Below are 25554 nucleotides of genomic sequence, written 5' to 3' on the forward strand. Positions count from 1 at the left end.
AAAATCTTTATTTAAAAAAGTCAGCTTGTTAAGAATATTCAACAAATAGCTTCTGGACACTAGATGGTCTTCATGGTGGTGTGGAAGATGATAAGAATGAATATATTAATTTCAAGATTAATAACATACATATATCAGTGTAAAAAAGTAAACATTCTAAAAGAAATTGAGGTAATTTCTTCATATTCCTATAGTGGAAATAAATTTTATAACTTTTTAACAAAACTGTCTTTTAGAGAAAGATTTCTTCATTAGAGGGAAGGAGAAGGAAAAGGTGAAGGGAAAAGAAAAAGGGAAAGGGAATGAGGACCAGGGCATCGCTCTGGCACATGCAATGCCAGGAGGTGGACTCAGGACTTTATGTTTGAGAGTCCAGTGCTTTATCACTGTACCACCAGCCAGGTTAAGCACACGTGGCGCAAAGTACAAGGACCGGTGTAAGGATCACGGTCCAACCTCCCCCCCCCCCCCCCCCCCCGCTGCCGGCTCCCCACCTGCAGGGGAGTCACTTCACAGGCGGTGAAGCAGGTCTGCAGGTGTCTTTCTCTCCCCCCTCTGTCTTCCCCACCTCTCTCCATTTCTCTCTGTCCTACCCAACAACGATGACATCAATAAGAACAACAATAGTAATAACTACAACAATGATAAAAACAACCAGGGCAACAAAAGGGCAAAAAATAGCCTCCAGGAGCAGTGGATTCGTGGTGCAGGCACTGAGCCCCAGCAATAACACTGGAGGCAAAAAAGAAAAAAAATTTCTATGACTAAAACCGTGGAAGTATAAAAAGAACTTCAACTAAATATATATACACACACACACATATACACACACACACACACACACACACACACACACACACACACACATATATATGTAAAAATGTCAAAAGAAAAGTAACAAACTGGAATAACAATGACCATATTTCTTTGTCTATATTTATTTGGGGCTCGGTGCTGGAATCCACTGCTCCTGGTGGCCATTTTTTCCCTAATCAAACTGGGGTCCTTGTGCACCACCACCCAACAGCCCCAAGAGTAAATCTTTTATAAAGAAAAAGAAGATAATCCAACTGGAAATAAAAATGGGCAAAGGGTATGAACAGAAAAGGATGCAGAGGTGGATTAAAAAAAAAAGACAACATACTAGAAGTATAAATAAAACCCTGTGGAGATTCAATTTTGGTTAAAATATGCATAAAGTATCATTATTGAAATTCTCATACAATGTATACTGATACACTCTATCCAATAATCATCAAATTATAGAAACAGAAATGCTGACCTAACCATCAAAACTGAGTTTTTATTTATACACAAAGATTAAATATGCTTAAGTAGTTCCTGCTCTTTATTACTTTACACTAGTCACAGTCTAAAACTCAAAATTTTTGACAAGGAACTGGAGAAATAAATTATAGAACTTGTACATGTCTACATGTACTGTAGACATGATCAATTTGTCTCTGTCTTATCAAATTAAAAACAATAAATAATTTTAAGGGAAGCCAGGACACAGCTTGCCTGGTACAGCACATGCTTTCTCATGTGCAAGGACCCAGCTTCAAGTGCCGAGACATGGGAAGACCTGTACAGGGGAAGCCTCACAAGCAACAGAGCAGTGCTATGCTGTCTCTCTCTCCATCTCTGCTTCCCACCCTCCATCTTAAAGGAAGGGAAAAAAAGAATTGCAAACACTAAAAAAAACAACAACAACAAAAAAAAACCTCACTTTTCTTACAAATCTATAGGAGGATATACTTCCATCAAAGTAAAGTAAGCCAAAGATAAAGAAGCAGGAGAGCCAGAACAAAGGGAGGGAGAGACCATGAGAATTCTCAAGGTTAACAGTGAAGTTCTAAAGTGTGAGTTCTAAAGTGTGATTGCAAGCAAGCTTAAAACACAACCAACTCATGGCCTAGGAGGTAGCATATTCAGGTGTGAGGTCCTGAGGTCAAGTCCCAGAATCAGAGTACCACCGTGGCACAATTCTCTCATAAATAAACAAATTCTAAAACAAAACCAAAAATACAATTAACTCAGATAGGGTTAGAGGATCCAAGGGCATTGTTTTTGAACATACGGAAAGGCTAATTTACTTGGGCGGAGATATTTTGGAATGATTAATGACAAACAGTTTTTTCTCTTGCTTAGTTTCTATATAATTCTATTACTAACTATAGAAAAGAATAAAAAATACAAAAGAGAAAAGTCATTACTTAGTATGTAAAGCAGCTATAAACAATAGTCTCCTTATTAAATGTCAACACTGAATACAAGTTTACATCAAAATTCTCTGGTTAAATGGCAGTGAGTAAACAAGTAAGTGAAGTTCGTGTTCAATTAATGAAGAAACTGTGGAATCTTCCAAAAGACAAAGTCACTCAGTTTGCTAAATATTTTTTAATCAAGATATAACATACACTTTTAAATGTATTTTTAAAATAAACAGATGTGATAATAGCAAAAAGTATGCATTTTAAGTAGTTCAATATGTAGTCCTGTTTACTTTTAGAAATTTCTATACTAAGTTTTTTTTCCACTAACTTTGAGGTGGTCTTAAATTGTAGCAGAGAAAACTCTGAAACAATGTTATTTATCTATCACCTATCTCTATTAACAGAAGTAGTATTTCTGAAATATAACAGTACAATCACAATAGCTGAAATATTGTTCTTTCCAATAGTTATGAACACAAACATCAACCCTGCTTCTTTCTTGAAAACATGATTAACTTTAACTTACAAAAGAATCAGAACTAAACTATAAATTATATAAGAGCAATGCCTTTCCAATGTCACTGGTATGACAACTGTAACTAATGTTATGATAGATGGTAAGAGGCATGAGAGATTTCTGTAGGCTCTAATTTAACCAAAGTAAACTGAAGTAACTTGCCTTTAAAAAGGAAACAGAGCAGAGACATCACTATAGTGCTAATATATTCCCTCATATGTAAGCCACAATGGAGAGATCTCCAGCACAGTATATGTTCTCTGTGTGTGTGTGTGTGTGTTGTATGTGTGTGTGTGTGTGTGTGTGTGTATGAGAGAGAGAGAAGAGACACAGAGAGATATCCCTACGAACCACACAAGGGTGTGGTTTAAAAACAAAAGAAAAGAAAAAGCACCTAAAGGTCACATTACATCACAGAAGAATTTTTTTTCTTGTTCTAAATTAAACCAGTAGTATATGGTTTACTCATTTCTGTTATGCAAAATAGAGCCCTTGATTGAAAATATATTGTAAAATACTGTAAATCCTTACTCCGGCCTCTCATTGATTGTTCCCAATTTTGCTAGAAGCCTAAACAGTCTTCCATTTTGAACCTCCTATAAAACATTTTAAAGAGAGAAAGAATATTAATGTTCCAGCTAACTGAATATAAAAGCAGAAATTTACAAAAACTGGTATCCTATATTGATATTACCTTGAAACAGTAAGCCCTAATAGCCCAACTTTTTGGTTATACTTTTAAATATACATGCCCACTTCATTCAATAATAATACAGAGATGATTATGCAGCTGACCATTTCTAAGAATTATTAATAACTCACATAAAAGGTCAAATTTTCTGTTATGTGACTATAGCAATGAATAAAACAAATACTCAGAGGACATCAAGTTTGAATAAAAATCATTTGCATAGTTTTAGTCAAGCAAGCACGTACTAGATTCAGCAAAACAGTTACATTTTTTATCTACTTATACACAGATACAAATAGCGTATGCACTTTTAATAACTCTTTACCTTTGCAAGATCTTCCTCTATGACATCATTTCTCATTTGAGCAGCATCCAATTGAGTATAAAATCGAGCACCAATCATAGGCATAATATCATTTACACTTCGCATCCTGTTTTGGTCAGTCAATAAATACCTAACCAAATTAAAGGAAAACCACTTGAACATCAAACATGCAATTTAAAAACAACCAGTGGCTGTGAGGTGGCTCAGTGGGTAGAGCACAAGAGTTCCATGACTAAAGGGAGCAGCACTCTGGTCTCTCGCCTTCACCGCCTTATAAAATACGTGGATCTTAGAAAAGTACACAGCCACCGTCACACTAGTGTATAAGACTTTGAAAACATTCTCCATGCAAGTCAAGTTCAATTTAAACATTTAATAATTATTATTATTTTTTATTTTTTTTAATATATTTCTTTACTCTGAAAAATTTAAAGTGTTTCTGTGGAATTATGTATATGTACGTGTGTGCAGAGAGGTGGTCTGTTTTTGATTATTATTAAAATGAGAAAGTAAAGTTGAGTGGGATGATAATACCATCATTTCCAAATCCTCCTTTACAATGTAGGCAATAAAAAGATTGCTACAAATTTGTCTTGAGGGGTAAAGCAGGGAAGGGCTAATGGTGGAGAGGCTTTTCACTTTCTTCTGTTTATCCAGACTACTGTCCAGCTCTGGCTTACAGTGGTGACAGGGACTAAACCAAGGAACTAGATGCATCAGGTTGTTACACTGAGAATGGTGCTATCTCACCAGCCATGGGGAGAATTTTTTATTACTCTCCAAAAAACAGTTCTGGAAACCAAAAACAGATCTTCAATTTTGAGGACTCAAACAAGGAAGGAATTTTTAAGAAGTTGCCTTCTACTCGGAAATGTCAGTTGTAGTTGTCATAATGTACCATTTTTGAGAATTCTTTCTCTCTCTAAACTTCAATTTTGTTATTTCTAGAACTGATAGCAGTGAGTGAATTGAATAAATCCACAAAAATCAGATGAAACATGGTTCACTGTCCTACAAATTTTAATTATTGGCTATTATGGAAATGCATCTTTTCTGTTTATTCAGGTTTTCATAAAGAAAATTTCAAATAGTGTGATCTGGGAGGTGGCACAGTAGATAAAGTTTTAGGCTCTCAAGCATGAGGTCCTGAGTTCAATCCCAGGCAAAACATGTACCAGAGTGATATCTGGTTCTTTCTCTCTCTCCTATCTTTCTCATGAATAAGTAAATAAGTTCTTAAAAAAAAAAAAAAGAAAGAAAATTTCAAATAGCTATAAAAGTGGAGTCTGGACTCTGGAGCTGTCTAGATTCAAATTCTGGCTCACACACTAACTTACATCAAATAAGATTTTCCACCTCTGCATGTCTCAACTTCTCTGCTAAATAGGATTAGATTTTCAAACCATATTTAAAACTACTGTGAACAGTGTTTGCTATACACTAAACAGAATTTAAATAGAAATACTAGTAAAATAAACTGTTACAAGAGCAATATACAAGAGACAGCGCATAGTTCACAATTTGTATATATTGTAAATACATACAGTGTATATAGTTTTGGGGAATACGAACATACACTTCTAAGTATGTCCAAGAAACAAAAGGGAAGCAAGATCTGGCTCAGCAGTGCACACCTTGCCAATTCCAAGTACTATCTAGGAAGTTCCATGAAAGCATCACAAAAACTCCACAGATGGTGGAGCAGTGCTTTGCCTTTTCTTCCTCTCTCTTCTGTTTCTCCATCTGTTCACCACCTCCACATACATAATTTTAAAAACATCAGGCTGATGGGCCAGGTGATGGCACTACTGGTAGAGCACCACAGTACCCTGTGTGACCCAGGTTCAAGACCCTGGTCTCTACCTGCAGTGTGAAGTTTCATGAGCAGAGGACAAGTGCTATAGGTATCTCTGCTCTCCTTCTCTCATCCTCTATCAAGGGGTGGAGAGAGGGAGAAAAGTGACTGGGAATCACTGTGCAGGCACAAGTAACACTTGTATACAGGGGTGGGGAGTGAGGGGGAAGGAACTGGGCCAAGGAGGTCTTACAGCATTATCATGAATGCATGATGTCTTGGGCTCATTCCCTGGAACCACTTAAAAAGACACAGAGCTAGAGATAGAGGGGGTGGGGGAAGGAAGATAAACAGAGGAAGAACAAAAAGAGAAAGAGAAGACACAAAGACGATAAAAGGCGGCTAAACATCCAGTGCCCTATGATAGAGAGTGATGTCAATTCATTGGAGGGTGAAGTGCTCTGACAGCTACCTTGAGGAGATATAGAGCTGGTCCTCTGTGACAACTGAAGTCATATAAACAAATGTTCCATCAATAAAACAATTTAAAAAATAAAGAAAGGATGAAAAAAACTAGTTAGAGGAACTTAGGAGACTGGAGATGTCAAGTATAAAGGAGATTTTTTTTTTTTCACTGAAAAACAAACTATTCCTATGACAAAAATACTGTAAGTCAGCATCTCAAAAATGATATTATTTTATATTTTATTTATTTTCCCTTTTGTTGCCTTTGTCTTCTTTTTATTGTTGTTGTAGTTATTATTGTTGTTATTGATGTCATCGTTGTTGGATAGGACAGAGAGGAGGGGAAGACAGAGAGGGGGAGAGAAAGATAGACACCTGTAGACCTGCTTCACCGCCTGTGAAGTGACTCCCCTGCAGGTGGAGATCCGGGAGCTTGAACCGGGATCCTTAAGCCAGTCCTTGCACTTTGCACCACCCAGGCTTAACCTGCTGCACTACCGCCCAACTCCCTAGTAAAATGATATTGAAACTGAAAAAACTGCTAATATGTAATCTATTCAAAAGGGTTATTTTGATATTTACTAATTTAATACAATAATTCCCAGGTATACGTCACCTAGTTGCAGTATTTATTAACATATGGTCTATTTGCCACATTTATATCCTTTATTCCCACTTTTTCAAAAGGTAAATTCAGAGATTATCTGAGATATACTAGGTGTTGCAAAGTAAAATTAGAGATCAGTGTCGTGACAAAATATGAAAAATTATTTAATACTAATGAAATGCTTCATCAATAATTCACCCCATGCCCCAAGGCTTGTCCAAAAAGAAAATATATGATCCAGGGCTACAGAGAAAGATCATAAGGAACAGCTGAAAGTGAAGAGACTGCAGGAAAGGATCAAAATGCTCTTTATTGCCTTTAAAACACAATGGGTAAAATCTCAAGAATTACTTTCCATTATCTGTTTGTTCTCAAAACAGATGGGTGTTCACTCTCTGGAATTTGCCGATATAGGATGTATCTTAGGAAAAAGCCCTGTGCTGACAACAGTTCACAGTGGTTTCTCTGAAATCAAATTAGTTTCAAACCTCCATTCAAGAGTTCCCTGAAGTCATAAGGAATGAGAATAAGGGGGTTGGGTGGTGGTGCACCTGGTTGAGTGCACACATCACAATGCGCAAGGACCTGGGTTCAAGCCCCCGGTCCCACCTCCAGAGGGAAAGCTTTGCGAATGGTGCAGCAGGCTGCACGTGTCTCTTTGTATCTCTCCCTCTCTATGACCCCTTCCCTCTTGATTTCTGGCTGTCTCTCTTTATTAAATAAAGATAATACCAAAAAAAAAAAAAAAGAGAGAGAGAGAGAGAATAAAAGCACAGGAATCTTTACATACATACTGTCTAGAATGGGTGGCTACAAAGTTCCTCTATTTTGGTCATGTAACTGGATTGTATATAAGACTCATTTATGAGCGTACAGATCACTTTCCAGAGCAGCACTGTCCAACAGAACCTTAGAAGATGGAGATCTGTGATGGCTCTACTGTCTAATATGTAAGCCTCAGGTGTGGGCTTTTGAACTCTTTATGAGGCTAGTGCAACTAAATACATTTATTGTTGTTGTTGTTATAACAGTATTATTATCATTATTTTATATATATTTATTTTTCCCTTTTGTTGCCCTTGTTTTTTATTGTTGTAGTTACTACTGTTGTTATTGATGTCATCGTTGTTGGCTAGGACAGAGAGAAATGGAGAGAGGAGGGGAAGACAGAGAGGGGTAGAGAAAGACAGACACCTGCAGACCTGCTTCACCACCTGTGAAGCGACTCCCCTGCAGGTGGGGAGTCAGGGGCTTGAGCCAGGATCCTTTACTGCGGTCCTTGCTCTTAACCTGCTGCACTACTGCTCGACTCCCTATTATTATTATTATTATACCAGAGCTCTGTTCAACTCTGGCTTACAGTGGTGCTGGGGATTGAACCTGGGATGTTTGGTCTATAACCATTATGCTATCTCCTCAACCCTTCATTTAAATTTAAAAGATTGTAAAGCTACAGCAGATAAAGTGCAGCTTTAGAGGATGTCCTTCAATCACATCTTAAAATATCAGTAATTCACTGAAACACACTAGTTTATTAATTTATTCCAAGAGATATATACTTAGCAATAGAAAAAAATTATTTGTGTTTTGCTTATTTTAAGTAGTGGGGACTAAAATAAATAAAATCATTGTTAATGGGCCTTTATGAAAGAGCTCTTATATGATTATTATATACACTGAATTATAAATTAAAACTTACAAAATCAGATTCTTCAGGTCAGAGGAATAGTTGATTGTCACCAGTTCCATGGCTTTCTGTAAATTCTCTCGCTGAATTCCTGCCAAAGAGTTGCAAGCCAAAGCCAACACAACTTTTCCTAATGATATCAGATCTGCTTGCTGATATGAAAGAATAAATACAGCTTTTAATTGTTAGTTTATAGTACAAATTTAATACAACAACAGTAGTGCCTGCATGGAAAGAGCACTTTCACATAGAAACTGCCGAATAAGAAGCAGTATTTTCTTTCAGAATCACCCAGGAGCGAGCTTAGTGAAAAGACAACTTCAAAATCTCTCCACCGAGGTAAGTCTTCCTCAGTAAGTCTATCAAGAAACCAAACATCTGTAAAGCACCAAGGCAATTCTGATGAAGACAGTTCTATGCTTACACCAAGAAACATGGCTCTGAGGCTGGGGGCGGACACAGAACTTTGTTGGTGGGTGTAGTATGAAACTCTATCCTGCAATCTTACAATTATTACTATTATTCACAAAAAAGAAAAAGACTTGAAAAATGTCTTATTTTTAAAAATAGACAAATTATTCTCACATAATAACAAACTGTTAGTCCTATAGCCACCTGGATGACCCCACTTTTGCATGCCCCCCCCACTTTTAAAAAATGACTTACTACTCCAAGATTTTCCTTTTAACGGGAATTCAAAAGACCACTGGATGGCTGCATTGAGGTAAATTCATTTTATTTACTTTTTTTTAAAATCAGAGTACTGCACAGCTCTAGTGTATGACAGTGTGTGTGTGTGGGGGGGGCCTGAACTTGTGACTTGAGACCTCCAGGTATGTAAGTCTTTTGCATAACCATGGACCTCTATTACAAATCCCAGGAAAAAGAATGGTCACCCCCAAAGGCCCTGCTTGGAACACAACTATTAGTAATCACATTCCTAGAAAAACAGAGCTCAGACTTATTGAAATCATTTGAAATAATTTCTTTTTCTTTTTTCTTTTCTTTATTTATTGGATAGAGACAGTCAGGAGTTAAGAGGGGAGAGGGAGTGAGAGAGGGAGAGAGACAGAGAGACAGAGAGACATCTGAAGCCCTGCTTCACCACTCGCAAAGCTTTCCCCATAGGTAGGGGCCGGGCTGAGCTAGCTTCACAGACGGGAGAGAGAGATGACCAGGGAGGGACTCACGGCTGAGTGGTACGCAGTTCAGTCTTTATTCATGTGGAATGCAGTGCAATCTAAGCTATCTCTAATCACAATCCTGTCCTTATATATACTCACCAAGTAGGGTGGAAACAGGATGTGACATAGAGAGGGTGGAGCAAAAAAAGACTGGTGGAAATCAGGGTGTACTAGGAGAGGGGGCGGAGCAAAAAGACATCGTGAACCAGTGGGGATTAAACCAATGCCCTGCAGGCAGGGCGGTGCTTAGTTAACAGTGGTCATGTAAATAGAATACAGTGTTAAGCAGGAGGGATTAAACCAATGAAACAGAAGGGGTTTTAGAAGCAGAATTAGAAGCATACCAACAGGTAGGGGCCGGGGGCTTGAACCTGGGTCCTTGTGCACTGTAATGTGTGTACTCAACCAAGTACACCACCACTCGGCCCCTTGAAATAATTTCTATAGGAAGCTTTTATAAATTTTCAACATCTGGGGCAGGGTAGACAGAAAGCATAATGGTTATGCAAAAAGACCCTATGCCTGAGGCTTGAGTGTTTCAGGTTCAATCCCCTGCATCACCATAAGCCAGAACTGAGCAGTGCTCTGATTAAAAAAACAAAAAAATCTACTTAAATCTTCAACAATGGGTCAGGCGGTAGCACAGAGGGTTAAATGCACATGGTACGAAACTCAAGGATCCCAGTTGGAGCCCATGGCTCCCCACCTGCAGGGAGGGGTCGCATCATAAGCAGTGAAGCAGGTTTGTAGGTGTCTATCTTTCTCTCCCCGTCTTCCCCTCCTCTCTCCATTTTTCTCTGTCTTATCCAACAATGACAACATCAATAACAATAACAACCACAACGATTTTAAAAAAAGAATTACTGTATACAAGTTCATTTACTGATTGCTTGTCTATGACTTTTCAAACTCAGCTACACATGAAAATCACCTGAAGAGCTTTGAAAAACAAAAACAAAAAACAAAACAAACAAACAAAAATAAACAATAAAGACGGCAAGGAACCTTTCTCATTCTCTATAAACCCATATTTCTCCCAGTCCTGGAACCTCTAGGGCTGTGCTCATTTTCTTTCAAGTTTCTTTGGATCCACACCATTTGATACCGCATCCACTGATCTCAACCCAATCAATACAACCAGTGCCACCTCAGTATGTTCCACTTCAGACTGTGTCCAGAGACACCAGGCTTAGGATGTCAACCCTCCAGCTCCAATACTTTGGTAAGACCTTTCCTAGCTCATAGGACTCCATAGTTCCATTTCGGGTGGCACACTTCCTAACAAAATTATAGAACCGAGATATAGACCAGGGATAGGGCACATGTACATATGTATATAGAAGTTGGGGAAAAATAAATACCTTAAAGTAAAAGTGTGCAATAGTTTGCAGTGACTCAATAAGTGGGAGCAAGCAACTAGAAAGACCTAAATAAGACACCATAAAGTACTTAAAATATTTTCTACTTAGAACTAGATACCCACCTCACCTATGCCCTATTTCACGTCCCTCACTCTCAGTCCAACTGTCACATAAAGTAAGGACTACAAAAGTTGGATAAGGGCAAGAGACCAACATACTTTAATGATGGCCCTTTTGGTCACTACCAGGCCATCTCACCACCTGGGGCCCTCGTCAGGGAATCCTGGGATTCCCATATAGACATGGGCCTAGACCTCTAACAGATCCCTCTCTCTATCATCACTGATCATCTCCATCAGGAACAACATAATAAGCCCTCTTGTGGGCCTCTACAGGACCTTGCCTACAATGTAGAACAACAGTGGTAGAAATTGTCATACTCTTCAAAGGGAGGCTGGGTCAACGTACTCTGCTACTAGACGAAGGCTGGTCCTGAAATGAGCGCTGCCTACAATGTTCCCAGCTGTGACTACGGAATGTGGGCTCAGACTGACAGGGATGCAGAGGTTACACAGGCTCCTGTGCTGAATATAAGTAGACATGGGCCCTAAGTCAGATTGATGGGGTTTATAGTTAATGGTATTTATATATTTTTCCCATATTTGGGAGCTTCTCTCTGCCCTGATCCAGCTTTCTAGTCCTATCCTCAACTCTGACACCATCTTCCCAGAAAATACTCCTTATCCTTATCCTTACTCCTTATCCTTATCCAGCTTATCCTTATCCTATCCTCAACTCTGACACCATCTTCCCAGAAAATACTCCGAGCACACCTGCATGTTAGTTGTTGGACTCAGTCAAAAATTAGTACAGTCATGGGCCCCCTGGAATATACCAAAAATAGACTTCCTACCTCTTTCCAACATGAAGACCCCAAATTTTGTCTGCATGCTTTTACTTTAGGTTCCTGATTATTAAGTAATTTGTTCTGCTTTGTATCTTTTTTTTTAATATTTATTTTATTTATTTATTTATTTATTCCCTTTTGTTGCCCTTGTTGTTTTATTGCTGTGGTTATTGTTGTTATTGATGTCTTTGCTGTTGGATAGGACAGAGAGAAATGGAGAGAGGAGGGGAAGACAGAGAGGGGGAGAGAAAGATAGACACCTGCAGACCTGCTTCACCGCCTGTGAAGTGACTCCCCTGCAGGTGGGGAGCCGGGGGCTGGAACCGGGATCCTTACACCGGTCCTTGTGCTTTGCGCCACCTGCACTTAACCCGCTGCGCTACCGCCCGACTCCCTCTGCTTTGTATCTTAATGCTTTTCAGCCACCAAGTTGCTGATGCTCCCATGACACCAACCTGACTTCCTGGGCAAACGACCTCACCAATGTGTCCTAGAACCCACCTTCCCTGAGCCCCACCCCACTAGGGAAAGATACAAACAGGCTGGGAGTTTAGATCAACCTGCCAATACCCATGTCCAGTAGAGAAGCAATTACAGAAGCCAGACCTTCCACCTTCTGTACCCCATAAAGATCTTTGGTCCATACTACCAGAGAGAAAAACAAAACAAAACAAAACAAAAAAAAAAAAACACCCAGTGGCCATCCCCACAATCTACTTTTAAAATTTTAAAATTTCTGTAAGAGAGTCTGATAAGCACCCAGGCTTGAAAGTCACTTGTTTTGTGGACTGTTTGTAACTGGTGTGTTTGTGAAATCGGGTGAGTATTTTCATGCATTTAATAATAAAATGTTAACATGACATGGCCATTATGTTGCTATATAACGAATAAGAGAAGTCAAACTCCATTACTAGAATAACAAAAAAAAGTTCAAACTTAGAACTTAGTCCAAAACTAACATTTATAAGTCTGTACACTTTCACTCTGAATCAGCAGAGAAACTGGTTAAATAACAAACCACTTTGAATCTAGCAGGTCAAGCAATGTGCAATGTTAGGAGCCCGGAAGGCCAGAGGGAAGGTGCCAGACCGAGAAGCACTCCTACTGCTGTGTCATTATTTCATGACAGTGGAGGGCACTGCCATGAATTCAAGAATGATTCTCGGCAGTCGGGCGGTGGCGCAGTGGGTTAAGTGCACGTGGCACAAAGCGCAAGGACCGGCGTAAGGATCCCGGTTCGAACCCTCGGCTCCCCACCTGCAGGGGAGTCGCTTCACAGGCAGTGAAGCAGGTCTGAGGGTGTCTGTCTTCCTCTCCTCATCTTCCCCTCCTCTCTCCATTTCTCTCTGTCTTATCCAACAACACCAATAACCACAACAATGTTAAAAACAAGGGCAACAGAAGGGAAAATAAATAAATAAACAAAAAAATTTTTTAAAGGATGATTCTCCCTCATTCTTTAAGATCAAGTAAAATATTCCAAGTTAGATCTAAAAAAGTTGGCCAAGAGAAACTAGTACATGAAAACTGCTATTTGTACACTGCTTTAAGTGATTCAATTCAGTGTCCATGTTAGCAAAACAAATGAAGGTAGGGATGACAGAAGACCTAGTGGGGGTTGTACTGTTATATGGAAAACTGGGAAAAGTTATGCATGTACAAACTATTGTATTTACTGTTGAATGTAAAACATTAATTCCCCAATAAAGAAATTTTAAAAAAGAAAAAGAAAGAAAAACAATGAAAGTTGCTATGTTTCCTAAGTATTTGAATGGGAAGCACCAGAACAAAGCCTCACTACTTAAAAACCAGTAGGATTTTCACTCTGAATAGATCTGTATTAAATCTCCCAACTAGAGTCCTACCTCTATTATAAGAAAACAAAATGTAAGATAGTCTGAAGAAGTGAATGAATAGAGCTTATATTCATCTTCTTTTCTTATAAGGATTAAAAAATTTTTTTTCAAAGTGACTTTCTTGGAGTACTGCACCAAAGTAAAGGACTGGGGGTGGCGGTGGGTGGATCACTTTCAGGTTCTGATGCATGATGATAAAGGAGGATCTGGGGGTGTGGTGTGGTTGTTTGCAGAAAACATACATGTTACACATGTACCAACAACTGTATTTACTGTTTACTGTAAGCCATTAATCCCCCCAGTAAAAAAAGTTAAAAAAAAAAAAAGAAAAAAGAAAAAGTGACACAGTAATCCTACTCTCTCTAAAGCTGACTTAAAGTAGGAATACACACTTTTGAAGACACAGAATGCATGTAATATATATCATCGAATTATAACATATTTTAAACAAAAGAGGATAGAAAAATTCTGCTTGGGGGTGCCAGGTGGTGGCGCACCTGGTTAAGCACACATGTTACAATGTGCAAGGACCAAGATTCAAGTCCCCGATCCCCACCTACAGGGGGAAAGCTTTGCGAGTGGTGAAGTAGTGCCGCAGGTATTTGTCTTTCTCTCCCTATCACCCCCTTCCCTCCTGCTGTCTTGATTTCTGGGTGTCTCTATCCAATAAATAAAGATGAGAGAGAGAGACTGATTCTGCTTAGTTAAGGGTTTAACATCATACAAAAACCAGTGACTCTCTTAGACTTATTTTCAGCTAAATAATTTCCCATTTGTTATTTTCATCTTACTTCCATCTTGGTCCCCCCATTTGTTGAATTCTGGAAGTTTTCTCCCCAACTCATTTTCAGTTTCTTCCTGATTCTTCTTGATTTTTCTCTGATTCTATCGATGGCTCTACTGGTGTCCATTTTACAGAAAGCCTGTCTACTAGGTGTCTGAAACAGACCAGGAAAAATGGACTACAAGGAACAATGCACTCCTTTCTCTGTACAATCAAAATCTCTTTTAAGACTAATTCTCTTTATTATCTTACTATAAGCCATAAAAAAAATAAAATATACATAAATATGCCCCTCTGCTTCCCAAGAGAAGAAAACCGTATATCCTTTACTGCTGGAAAACCAAGGGAAGGGGACAACTGATTGAAAGTAGTCTGAATTTATGAATGCAGACAGAGCCTTAACTGCCTGTTGTCCCAAATTCTCACTTCAAAGGTGGAACTCTGAATTATTTTTTCATAAAAATTGTTTTCCTATATATACTATGTAGGACTATAAACACTATTAACATAACCGAAATAACATATACTTGCAAAAGAGGAGGGCTTTTATCCTGGATATATGAGAATTACTAGTATTTTAACAATCAAAACAGTCACTACATTTTAGATGAAAAAGAAAGATTATGGAGAGGGCTAGGGAGACAGCATAATGGTTAAGCAAAAGATTTGTTTATATGCCACCAGGGTTATCACTGGGGCTCAGTGTCAGTACTGTGAATCCACTGCTTCTGGTGGTCATTTTTTTCCTTTTTCTTTATATATTATTAGATAGGACAAAGAGAAATTGTGGGGATAGGAAGAGAAAGTTACTAAGAGAGAAAGAGAGACCTACAGACCTTCTTTACGGCTAGTGAAGCTTCTCCCCTGAAACTGGGTAGCAGGGGTGTGAACCCAGGTCTTCAGCCATGGTATTGTGTGCACTCAATGAATGTGTCAACACCCAGTCCCTGCATAAGACTTTTGTGCCTGAGTCTCTGAGGTTCCAAGTTCAATCCCCAACAGCACCATAAGTCAGAGTCAAGTGGTGCTCTGGTCTTTTTCTGAGAGAGAGAGAGAGAGAGAGAGAGAGAGAGAGAAAGAGAGAGAGACTTGCAGAACTTGCAGAGACAGCAGCCGGCGGGCTGCTCCAGACTTCCCAGGCAGCAGCGGGCAAGGCTGGTGTGCCAGGCATAGTCCTCTGCTCGGGAAGGAGGCTCCTCCACCGGTTGCAGAGCGCTGCTGGGCGGCCGGCAGAGGACCTGGAGGGAGCACTATAGCTCGGGGGCTTTCTCTTGGGAGTCTCCAGGGACCACCGCGACCCTGAGGGTGGATCCAAAGACTTCTTAAGTATGGCTCAAATTGGATCAAAGGACTTGGAGCTAGTTTTCATTTTCGAGAAATCCTTTAAAAAAGTCTGGGGGGGGGGGGTTCCCGGAAGATGGCAGACTGAGAAAGCTGCTAGCCGCTGAGCTCTGAACACATCTCCTGGAAACAGTAGGATTTTCTGCCTTTAGCAGGCCAGCCAATAAGGGGTCATAGTGGTGACACCAAGGAGGTGACTATAACTTAATTTGGGTTAAGAATTAGAGTAGGGGAAAAAATTCTTTTTTCTTCCTTTTAATTTTCAAGCATACCTCCCTCCCTCCCCCCCCCCGTGCCATAAGCAGTCCCTGGGGACCAGCTCCTAGCAGGATACCCCACACCACCAAACAGGGTGCTTTTTTGAATTCACTGATACACATTTGGGAATTTCCTTGCACTGCTCTTTAATTACAACTCTTTTTCTTATCTTCTCCCTTTTCTCTCTCTAGTCTCTCTCTCTCTCTCTCTCTTTTTTTTTTAATCTTGTCATACACTTCTTCCTTCTTCTTTGCCTTTCTGAATTTGTGAATTATTGTGGGGAACAAATCTGACTCAGAGCGGACTCTCTATGTGTGTATCTCTGCTCTAGTTCCCTTTCCCCTCTTGTTACCCCTAGAATATACACTGGATAGTAGATTTGCATAACTGTCTATTCTTGCTATCCTCTCTTTCTTTTATCTTTCTTCATTTGGTTACTATTTTTTCACGGACTGGAGAAACTGTTTAGCTAACTGGTAACGATTAAACTACTTCAATACTTACTTCAGTTGCTACTGTAATTCCGGAGGTTGGTGAGTGCAATTGTCATAAAGGTATTTAGTACAGTGTTACTTGTACTCAAGACACAACAACTGAGGAACAACAGAGCATAAAAAAAAAACACATAAATAAAAAAAATGGGTAGATCAAAAACAACTAAAACTGCTACTCCAATGAAGACAGGAGCCCAGAAGAAACTGAAAATGAGCCAGAAGCAACCATAGATAAGAAAAGTATGCAAGCAATAATAAACTTATTAATCACAGAAATGAAAACAACATTGGAGGAAAGGAATGGCAGTATTAGGGAAACAACAGTTGAGACCCCCAAGGAAAATACTGATTATCTTGAGGCAATTAGAGAACTGAAAGCTGAAATAGCTGTAATGAAGAAAGAAGCTGAGGCAAGGGAAAGCAGACTAACAGAAGCAGAAAACAGAATTAGTCAGACAGAGGGTGAGTTAGAGAAAACTAAGAAAGAGGTGAAAGAGCTTAAAAAGAGACTGAGAGACACTGAAAACAACAACAGAGACATATGGGATGATCTCAAAAGAAGTAACATTCGTATAATTGGCCTGCCAGAGGAAGAAAGAGAGGAAGGGGAAGAAAACATTCTAGAGGAAATAATACAAGAAAACTTCCCAGACCTGAATAACAGAAAGTATATCAAGATTCAAGAGGCCCAGAGAGTACCAAACAGAATCAACCCAGACCTGAAGACACCAAGACACATCATAGTCACAATGAGAAGAAGTAAGGTGTCCAACAACAGATGAGTGGCTGAGCAAGTTGTGGTATATATACACAATGGAATACTACTCAGCTGTAAAAAATGGTGACTTCACCGTTTTCAGCCGATCTTGGATGGACCTTGAAAAAATCATGTTGAGTGAAATAAGTCAGAAACAGAAGGATGAATATGGGATGATCTCACTCTCAGGCCGAAGTTGAAAAACAAGATTAGAAAAGAAAACACAAGTCGAACCTGAAATGGAATTGGAGTATTACACCAAAGTAAAAGACTCTGGGGTGGGTGGGTGGGTGGGGAGAATACAGGTCCATGAAAAATGATGAATGAAATAGTGGGGTTGTATTGCTAAATGGGAATCTGGGGAATGTTATGCATGTAGAAAAAAAAAAAAAACAAGTAGAAACGCAAAGCAGAAATTGACTGAGTTTGGAGTATGGCACCAAAGTAAGAAAGCAGAAGTATACTAGAGTTTACAGTGAGTACCTCCCTAATACTTCCTCTCCACTTTTCCAAGCTTTGGGTCCATGATTGCTCAACAATTTGTTTGGCTTTGTATGTTAACTCTCTTTTCAGTCACCAGGTTCCAGGTGTCATCAGGATGCAGGCCAGACTTCCCTGGATTGAAGACACCACCAATGTGTCCTGGAGCTCAGCTTCCCCAGAGACCCATCCTACTAGGGAAAGAGAGAGGCAGACTGGGAGTATGGACCGACCAGTCAACGCCCATGTTCAGCGAGGAAGCAATTACAGAAGCCAGACCTTCTACCTTCTGCAACCCACAATGACCCTGGGTCCATGCTCCCAGAGGGATAGAGAATGGGAAAGCTATCGGGGGAGGGGGTGGGATATGGAGATTGGGCGGTGGGAATTGTGTGGAGTTGTACCCCTCCTACCCTATGGTTTTGTTGATTAATCCTTTCTTTAATAAAAAAAAAAAAAAAAAAAAAAAAGAAGTAAGGAGAAAGAAAGGATCCTAAAGGCTGCAAGAGAGAAACAAAAAGTCACATACAAAGGAAAACCCATAAGATTATCTGCAGACTTCTCCACTCAAACTCTAAAAGCCAGAAGGGAGTGTCAAGATATCTATCGAGCCCTGAATGAAAAAGGGTTTCAACCAAGGATAATATATCCTGCTAGACTTTCATTCAAGCTAGATGGAGGGATCAAAACCTTCTTAGACAAACAACAGTTAAAGGAGGCAATCATCACCAAGCCGGCCCTGAAAGAGGTACTAAAGACCTCTTATAAACAAGAACATCACTATAATACTTGCAGTATATCAGAGCAAACAATTTTTTTTTAGAACAATGGCACTACAATACATTAAATCCATAATATCAATAAATGTCAATGGCTTAAACTCACCCATCAAAAGGCACAAGGTGGGGGGATGGATCAGAAAACATAACCCAACCATATGCTGCTTGCAAGAATCCCATCTGTCACAACAAGATAAACACAGACTTAAAGTGAAAGGATGGAAAACTATCATACAGGCTAACGGTCCACAAAAAAGGGCAGGAACAGCCATTCTCATCTCAGACACGATAGATTTTAAATTAAATAAAGTAATAAAAGATAGGCAAGGACATTACATAATGATTAGAGGATCAATCAGCCAAGAAGACTTAACAATTATTAACATCTATGCACCCAACGAGGGACCATCTAAATACATTAAGCATCTACTGAAAGAATTTCAAAAATACATCAATAGTAATACAATAATAGTGGGAGACTTCAATACCCCACTCTCACACTTAGACAGATCAACAAAGCAGAGAACCAATAAAGATACAAGAGAATTGAATGAAGAGATCGACACACTAGACCTCTTGGACATTTTCAGACTCCTCCACCCCAAAAAACTGGAATACACCTTCTTTTCAAATCCACATAACACATACTCAAGGATAGACCACATGTTAGGCCACAAAGACAGCATCAATAAATTCAAGAGCACTGAAATCATCCCAAGTATCTTCTCAGACCACAGTGGAGTAAAACTAACATTTAACAACAAATGGAAAATTATTAAATGACACAGAATTTGGAAACTAAACAACATGCTCCTTAAGAACCACTGGGTCAGAGACTCACGCAAGCAGGAAATTCAAATGTTCCTGGAAACTAATGAAAATGAAGACACAACCTATCAAAATATTTGGGACACAGCTAAAGCAGTACTGAGAGGGAAACTTATAGCCATACAATCACATATTAAACACCAAGAAGAAGCTCAAATGAACGACCCTACTGCACACCTCAAGGACATAGAGGAAGAGGAACAAAGGAACCCTAAAGCAACCAGAAGGACAGAAATCACTAAAGTTCGAGCAGAAATAAACAACATCGACAATAAAAGAACCATACAAAAGATCAATGAAGCCAAATGTTGGTTCTTTGAAAGATTAAACAAAATTGACAAACCCATAGCCAGACTCACCAAACAAAAGAGAGAGAAGACTCAAACTAATAGAATTGGAAACAATGGAGGAGATATCACAACTGACACCACAGAAATCCAGAGAATCCTGCAAAACTTCTATAAAGAACTATATGCCACCAAGCTAGAGAATCTGGAAGAAATGGAACAATTCCTAGAAACCTATGCACTTCCAAAACTGAACCAAGAAGAACTACCAAATCTAAATGCACCAATCACAGACAAAGAAATTGAAACCGTTATTAAGAACCTCCCCAACAACAAAAGTCCTGGACCAGATGGCTTCACAAACGAATTCTACAAAACTTTCAGGAAACAGTTAATACCCATACTTCTTAAGCTATTCCATAAGATTGAAGAAACAGGAATACTCCCTTCTACCTTCTATGAAGCCAACATCACCCTGATACCAAAAGCTGATAGGGACAGAACAAAAAAGGAAAACTACAGACCAATATTTCTGATGAACATAGATGCCAAAATATTAAACAAGATCTTGGCCAACCGGATACAGCAACATATCAAAAAGATTGTTCATCATGACCAAGTGGGATTCATCCCAGGAATGCAAGGCTGGTTCAACATACGTAAGTCAATCAATGTCATTCACCACATCAATAAAAGCAAAGCCAAAAACCACATGAGTATCTCAATAGATGCAGAGAAAGCCTTTGACAAAATCCAACACCCATTCATGCTCAAAACTCTACAAAAAATGGGAATAGGTGGGAAATTCCTCAAGATAGTGGAGTAGCAAACCTACAGCAAACCTACAGCCAACATCATACTCAATGGACAGAAGCTGAAAGCATTCCCCCTCAGATTGGGGACTAGACAGGGCTGTCTACTGTCACCGTTACTCTTCAACATAGTATTGGAAGTTCTTGCCATAGCAATCAGGCAAGAGAAAGAAATCAAAGGAATACAGACTGGAAGGGAAGACGTCAAGCTCTCACTATTTGTAGATGATATGATAGTATACATAGAAAGACCTAAAGAATCCAGTAGAAAATTACTGGAAGTTATTAGGCAATATAGCAAGGTATCAGGCTACAAAATCAATGTACAAAAATCAGTGGCATTTCTTGATGCAAACACTAAATCTGAAGAGGAAGACATCCAGAAATCACTCCCATTTACTGTTTCAGCAAAATCTATCAAATACCTAGGAATAAAGTTGACCAAAGAAGTGAAAGACTTGTATGCTGAAAACTATGAGTCGCTACTCAAGGAAATAGAAACTGATACCAAGAAATGGAAAGATATCCCATGCTCATGGATTGGAAGAATCAATATCATCAAAATGAATATTCTCCCCAGAGCCGTATACAAATTTAATGCAATACCCATCAAAGTTCCACCATGCTTCTTTAAGAGAATAGAACAAACACTACAATCATTTATCTGGAACCTGAAAACACCTAGAATTGCCAAAACCATCCTGAGGAAAAGAAACATAAATGGAGGCATCACACTCCCAGACCTTAAACTATATTATAAAGCCATCATCATCAAAACAGCATGGTACTGGAACAAAAATAGGCACACAGACCAGTGGAACAGAATTGAAAGCCCAGAAATAAATCCCCACACCTATGGACATCTAATCTTTGATAAGGGGGCCCAAAGCATTAAATGGAAGAAGGAGGCTCTCTTCAATAAATGGTGCTGGGAAAACTGGGCTGTAACATGCAGAAGAATGAAATTGAACCACTTTATCCCACCAGAAACAAAAATCAACCCCAAATGGATCAAAGACCTAGATGTCAGACCAGAAACAATCAAATACTTAGAGGAAAACATTGGTAAAACACTTTCCCACATACACCTCAAGGACATCTTTGATGAATCAAACCCAATTGCAAGGAAGACTAAAGCAGAAACAAACCAATGGGACTACATCAAATTGAAAAGCTTCTGCACTTCCAAAGAAACTATTAAAAAAAAAAAGAGACCCCTCACAGAATGGGAGAAGATCTTCACATGCCATATATCAGACAAGAAACTAATCACCAAAATATACAAAGAGCTCAGCAAACTTAGCAACAAAAAAGCAAATGACCCCATCCAAAAATGGGCAGAGGATATGAACAAAACATTCACCTCAGAGGAGATCCAAAAGGCTAACAAACATATGAAAAACTGCTCTAGGTCACTGATGGTCAGAGAAATGCAAATTAAGACAACACTAGGATACCACCTCACTCCTGTTAAGAATGCATACATCAAAAAGGACAGCAGCAACAAATGCTGGAGAGGATGTGGGGACAGAGGAACCCTCTTACATTGCTGGTGGGAATGTAAATTGGTACAGCCTCTGTGGAGAGCAGTCTGGAAAACTCTCAGAAGGCTAGACATGGACCTTCCATATGATCCAGTAATTCCTCTCCTGGGGTTATACCCCAAGGACTCCATAACACCCAACCAAAAAGAGGTGTGTACTACTATGTTCATAGCAGCACAATTCATAATAGCTAAAACCTGGAAGCAACCCAGGTGCCCAACAACAGATGAGTGGCTGAGAAAGCTGTGGTATATATAGACAATGGAATACTATGCAGCTATCAAGAACAATGAACCCACCTTCTCTGACCCATCTAGGACAGAGCTAGAAGGAATTATATTAAGTGAACTAAGTCAGAAAGATAAAGATGAGTATGGGATGATCCCACTCATCAACAGAAGTTGAGGAAGAAGATCTGAAAGGGAAACTAAAAGCAGGACCTGATCAAATTGTAAGTAGGGCACCAAAGTAAAAACCCTGTGGTGAGGGGTAGACATGCAGCTTCCTGGGCCAGTGGGGGGTGGGAGTGGGTGGGAGGGATGGGTCACAGTCTTTTGGTGGTGGGAATGGTGTTTATGTACACTCCTAGCAAAATGTAGACATATAAATCAGTAGTTAATTAATATGAGAGGGGGGAAAATCAGTTGTATGTCTCAAAGTTTCTCAAAACACAAACTGAATCTTTTTAATATATAGGCTGTGTATTTGATATGTGGACTCTCTCAAAAGCCTAGACCAAGTAGATTAGAAGCATCCAATAGCACAGCTATATACAAGATACTGGATACTGTACAGCAAACCATAACAAAATGACTTTTCAAAGTTAACCCAATTACCAAACAATGTGATGATAACATTAACTATCGATTGTCTTTTTGAACCCTAAGACAGCAGGAACCTCACATCTCCACTATAGAGCCCCTACTTCCCCCAGTCCTGGAACCCTTGGATAGGGCCCACTTTCCCGTATGCCTCTCCCAATCCATACCAAATAATATTGCATCCGCTGATCACAACCTAACCAACGCAACGATTGCCACTTCAACATGCTTCACCTCAGACTGTGTCCAGAGACTTCACGTGTGGAATGACAACCCTTCAGCTTCATTACTCGGGTGAGACCTTTCCTTTTATAGTACACTCTAATTTCATCTCAGGTGGTTCACTTTCTAACAAAGTCCCATAACCTAGATATACACCAGTTTCTGTGAGAGAGAGCTTATGTTCACACGTATCCATAAACTACTGCAAAATGTATACCTGAAAGCAGAAGTACACTAGAGTTTGCAGTGAGTACCTCCCTAACACTTCCTCTCCACTATTCCAAGCTTGGGATCCATGATTGCTCAACAAATTGTTTGGCTTCGTATGTTAACTCTCTTTTCAATCACCAGGTTCCAGATGCCACCAGGATGCTGGCCAGGCTTCCCTAGATTGAAGACCCCACCAATGTGTCCTGGAGCTCCGCTGCCCCAGAGACACACCTTACTAGGGAAAGAGAGAGGCAGACTGGGAGTATGGACCGACCAGTCAACGCCCATGTTCAGCGGGGAAGCAATTACAGAAGCCAGACCTTCTACCTTCTGCAACCCTCAATGACCCTGGGTCCATGCTCCCAGAGGGCTAGAGAATGGGAAAGCTATCATGGGAGGGGGTGGGTTATGGAGATTAGGTGGTGGGAATTGTGTATTTGTACCCCTCCTACCTTATGGTTTTGTTCATTAATCCTTTCTTAAATAAAAAATTTAAAAAAAAACTGCAAGTCTACCTTATATCAAAAACCTTTGTGATTTTATATTTATTTATTTATTTATTTATTTATTTATTTTCCCCTTTGTTGCCCTAGTTTTTTGTTATTGTAGTTACTGTTGATGATATCGTCATTGTTGGATAGGACAGAGAGAAATGGAGGAGTGGAAGACAGAGGGGGGAGACAAAGACCCTGCAGACCTGCTTCACCGCCTGTGAAGTGACTCTCCTGCAGGTGGGGAGCTGGGGGCTCGAACTGGGATCTTTGACATGTGAATTACTTAATTTAAAATAGCATTATTACTTGCAGAGTAATCAGGAAAAAAACAACTGTACTTGTTCCTTAAAGTGGTAAGATTCTTATGTATATATTGAGAAGGGGCCAGGTGGTGGTGCACCTGATTATGCGTACACACTACAGTGCACAAGGACCTGGGTTCAATCCCCTGATCCCACCTGCAGGGGAAAAACTTCATGAGTGGTGAAGCAGAGCTGCAAGTGTCTCTCTGTCTCTCTCCCTCACCATCTCCCCCAACCATCTCAATTTCTGTCTCTATTTAATAAATAAGCTAATAATAAAAAAAAAGAACTGAGAAACAGTAAAGTAACTATGACTATGAGGTCTAAATTCCCACTATTATGATGAGTCAATAATCAAGTTCTGATACTGTACAAATGACTGTTAGGCTTCGATTTAAAAAAGTAAGTTAGAAAATGGTAACATTTCTTTGAAGGTATTTCTAAAATTTTCAGATTACAATTAGGATAACAGTTCTACAAAAAAAGTAATAGATGTGAGGATGGGATACTGATGGCACTTGGCAGAACACACTTGTTACAATGAGCAAGGACCTGGGTTTAACCCTTTGTTCCCATTTGCAGCGGGAAAGCTTTATGAACAATGTAGCAGTGATGCAGGTGTCCCCCTTCCTTACTGACTTCTATCTCTATCCAATAAAAAATAAAACATTACAATAGTAACAACAGATGTGGTTTTAGCACATTAGAAATGTGAAACACAGGGCTGGGCAACACTGCAGCTGATAAAGCACTTATAGTACCATGCAAAGACCTGTGCCAAGGACCGGGGTTCGAGTTCAGGCTCACCATCCGCAGTGGAGAGGCTTCATGAACAGTGAAGCAGGTCTGCTGGAGCCCATCCTTTTTCTCTCCCTCTCTATCTCCCACTCCTCTTTCTCAAGCTCTCTCTGTTCTATCAAATAAAATAGAAGGAAAAAACAGAGAAGTGAAATAGATAAAATGTCAATTTGTTCTACTAACTAGCCTTAGCCTGCTTTACCTACTACGCCACTTTCTGGACTACCTCATCTGTTTTAATCTATGCTGATAAGTTTCCTCATCAGATAAATACATTTTCATTACAACAGCCACTCTTTGCGTATTCAACCTATAAGGGTTATACACTAAGTATACACAATGATGAAGAAATACATTTTTATTTCAATACAATCTCCTAGAGACCATCCTCAAATAAATTGGAATGTATACTTAAAATCCTGAAATACTTAAAAATAAGCAAAAATTGTCTTTAAAATATAATGAAGCTTTCAATTATTAAATAAGTGTGCATGTTAATTCTTACCTGGTATTGAGCCATTAATGCCAATGGATTATTATTCTGACTGTTATCAAATGTTAAAACATCAAAAACTCCAACACAATTTACTCGTAACCTTTAAAGACCAGAGAATTTAAACAATTAAGAAGATTTTTAAAAATTATATACTAACAAAAAAATTTAACACTTATTGCATGAAGAAGCTGAGACTATTATCCCCTCTAACCTGCCCCATACCCTCAGAATCTCCA

The 25554-nt window shown here is 39.3% G+C and overlaps 1 protein-coding gene across 2 annotated transcripts in view; it reads right to left on the minus strand.

Moving 5' to 3' along the window:
• PAN3 (poly(A) specific ribonuclease subunit PAN3) overlaps positions 1-25554 on the minus strand; it is a 148093-nt gene that overhangs the window by 10857 nt on the left and 111682 nt on the right. For both annotated transcript variants that reach the window (XM_060191690.1, XM_060191691.1), the window contains 4 exons: positions 25328-25418; positions 8316-8455; positions 3750-3879; positions 3265-3329 (listed from right to left, as the gene is read on the minus strand). In XM_060191690.1, the coding sequence (XP_060047673.1) occupies positions 3265-3329; positions 3750-3879; positions 8316-8455; positions 25328-25418 (426 nt within the window). The remainder of the gene's footprint in view (positions 1-3264; positions 3330-3749; positions 3880-8315; positions 8456-25327; positions 25419-25554) is intronic.

This window comes from Erinaceus europaeus, chromosome 5 (genome assembly GCF_950295315.1).
Source record: "Erinaceus europaeus chromosome 5, mEriEur2.1, whole genome shotgun sequence".
Lineage (NCBI taxonomy): Eukaryota > Metazoa > Chordata > Mammalia > Eulipotyphla > Erinaceidae > Erinaceus > Erinaceus europaeus.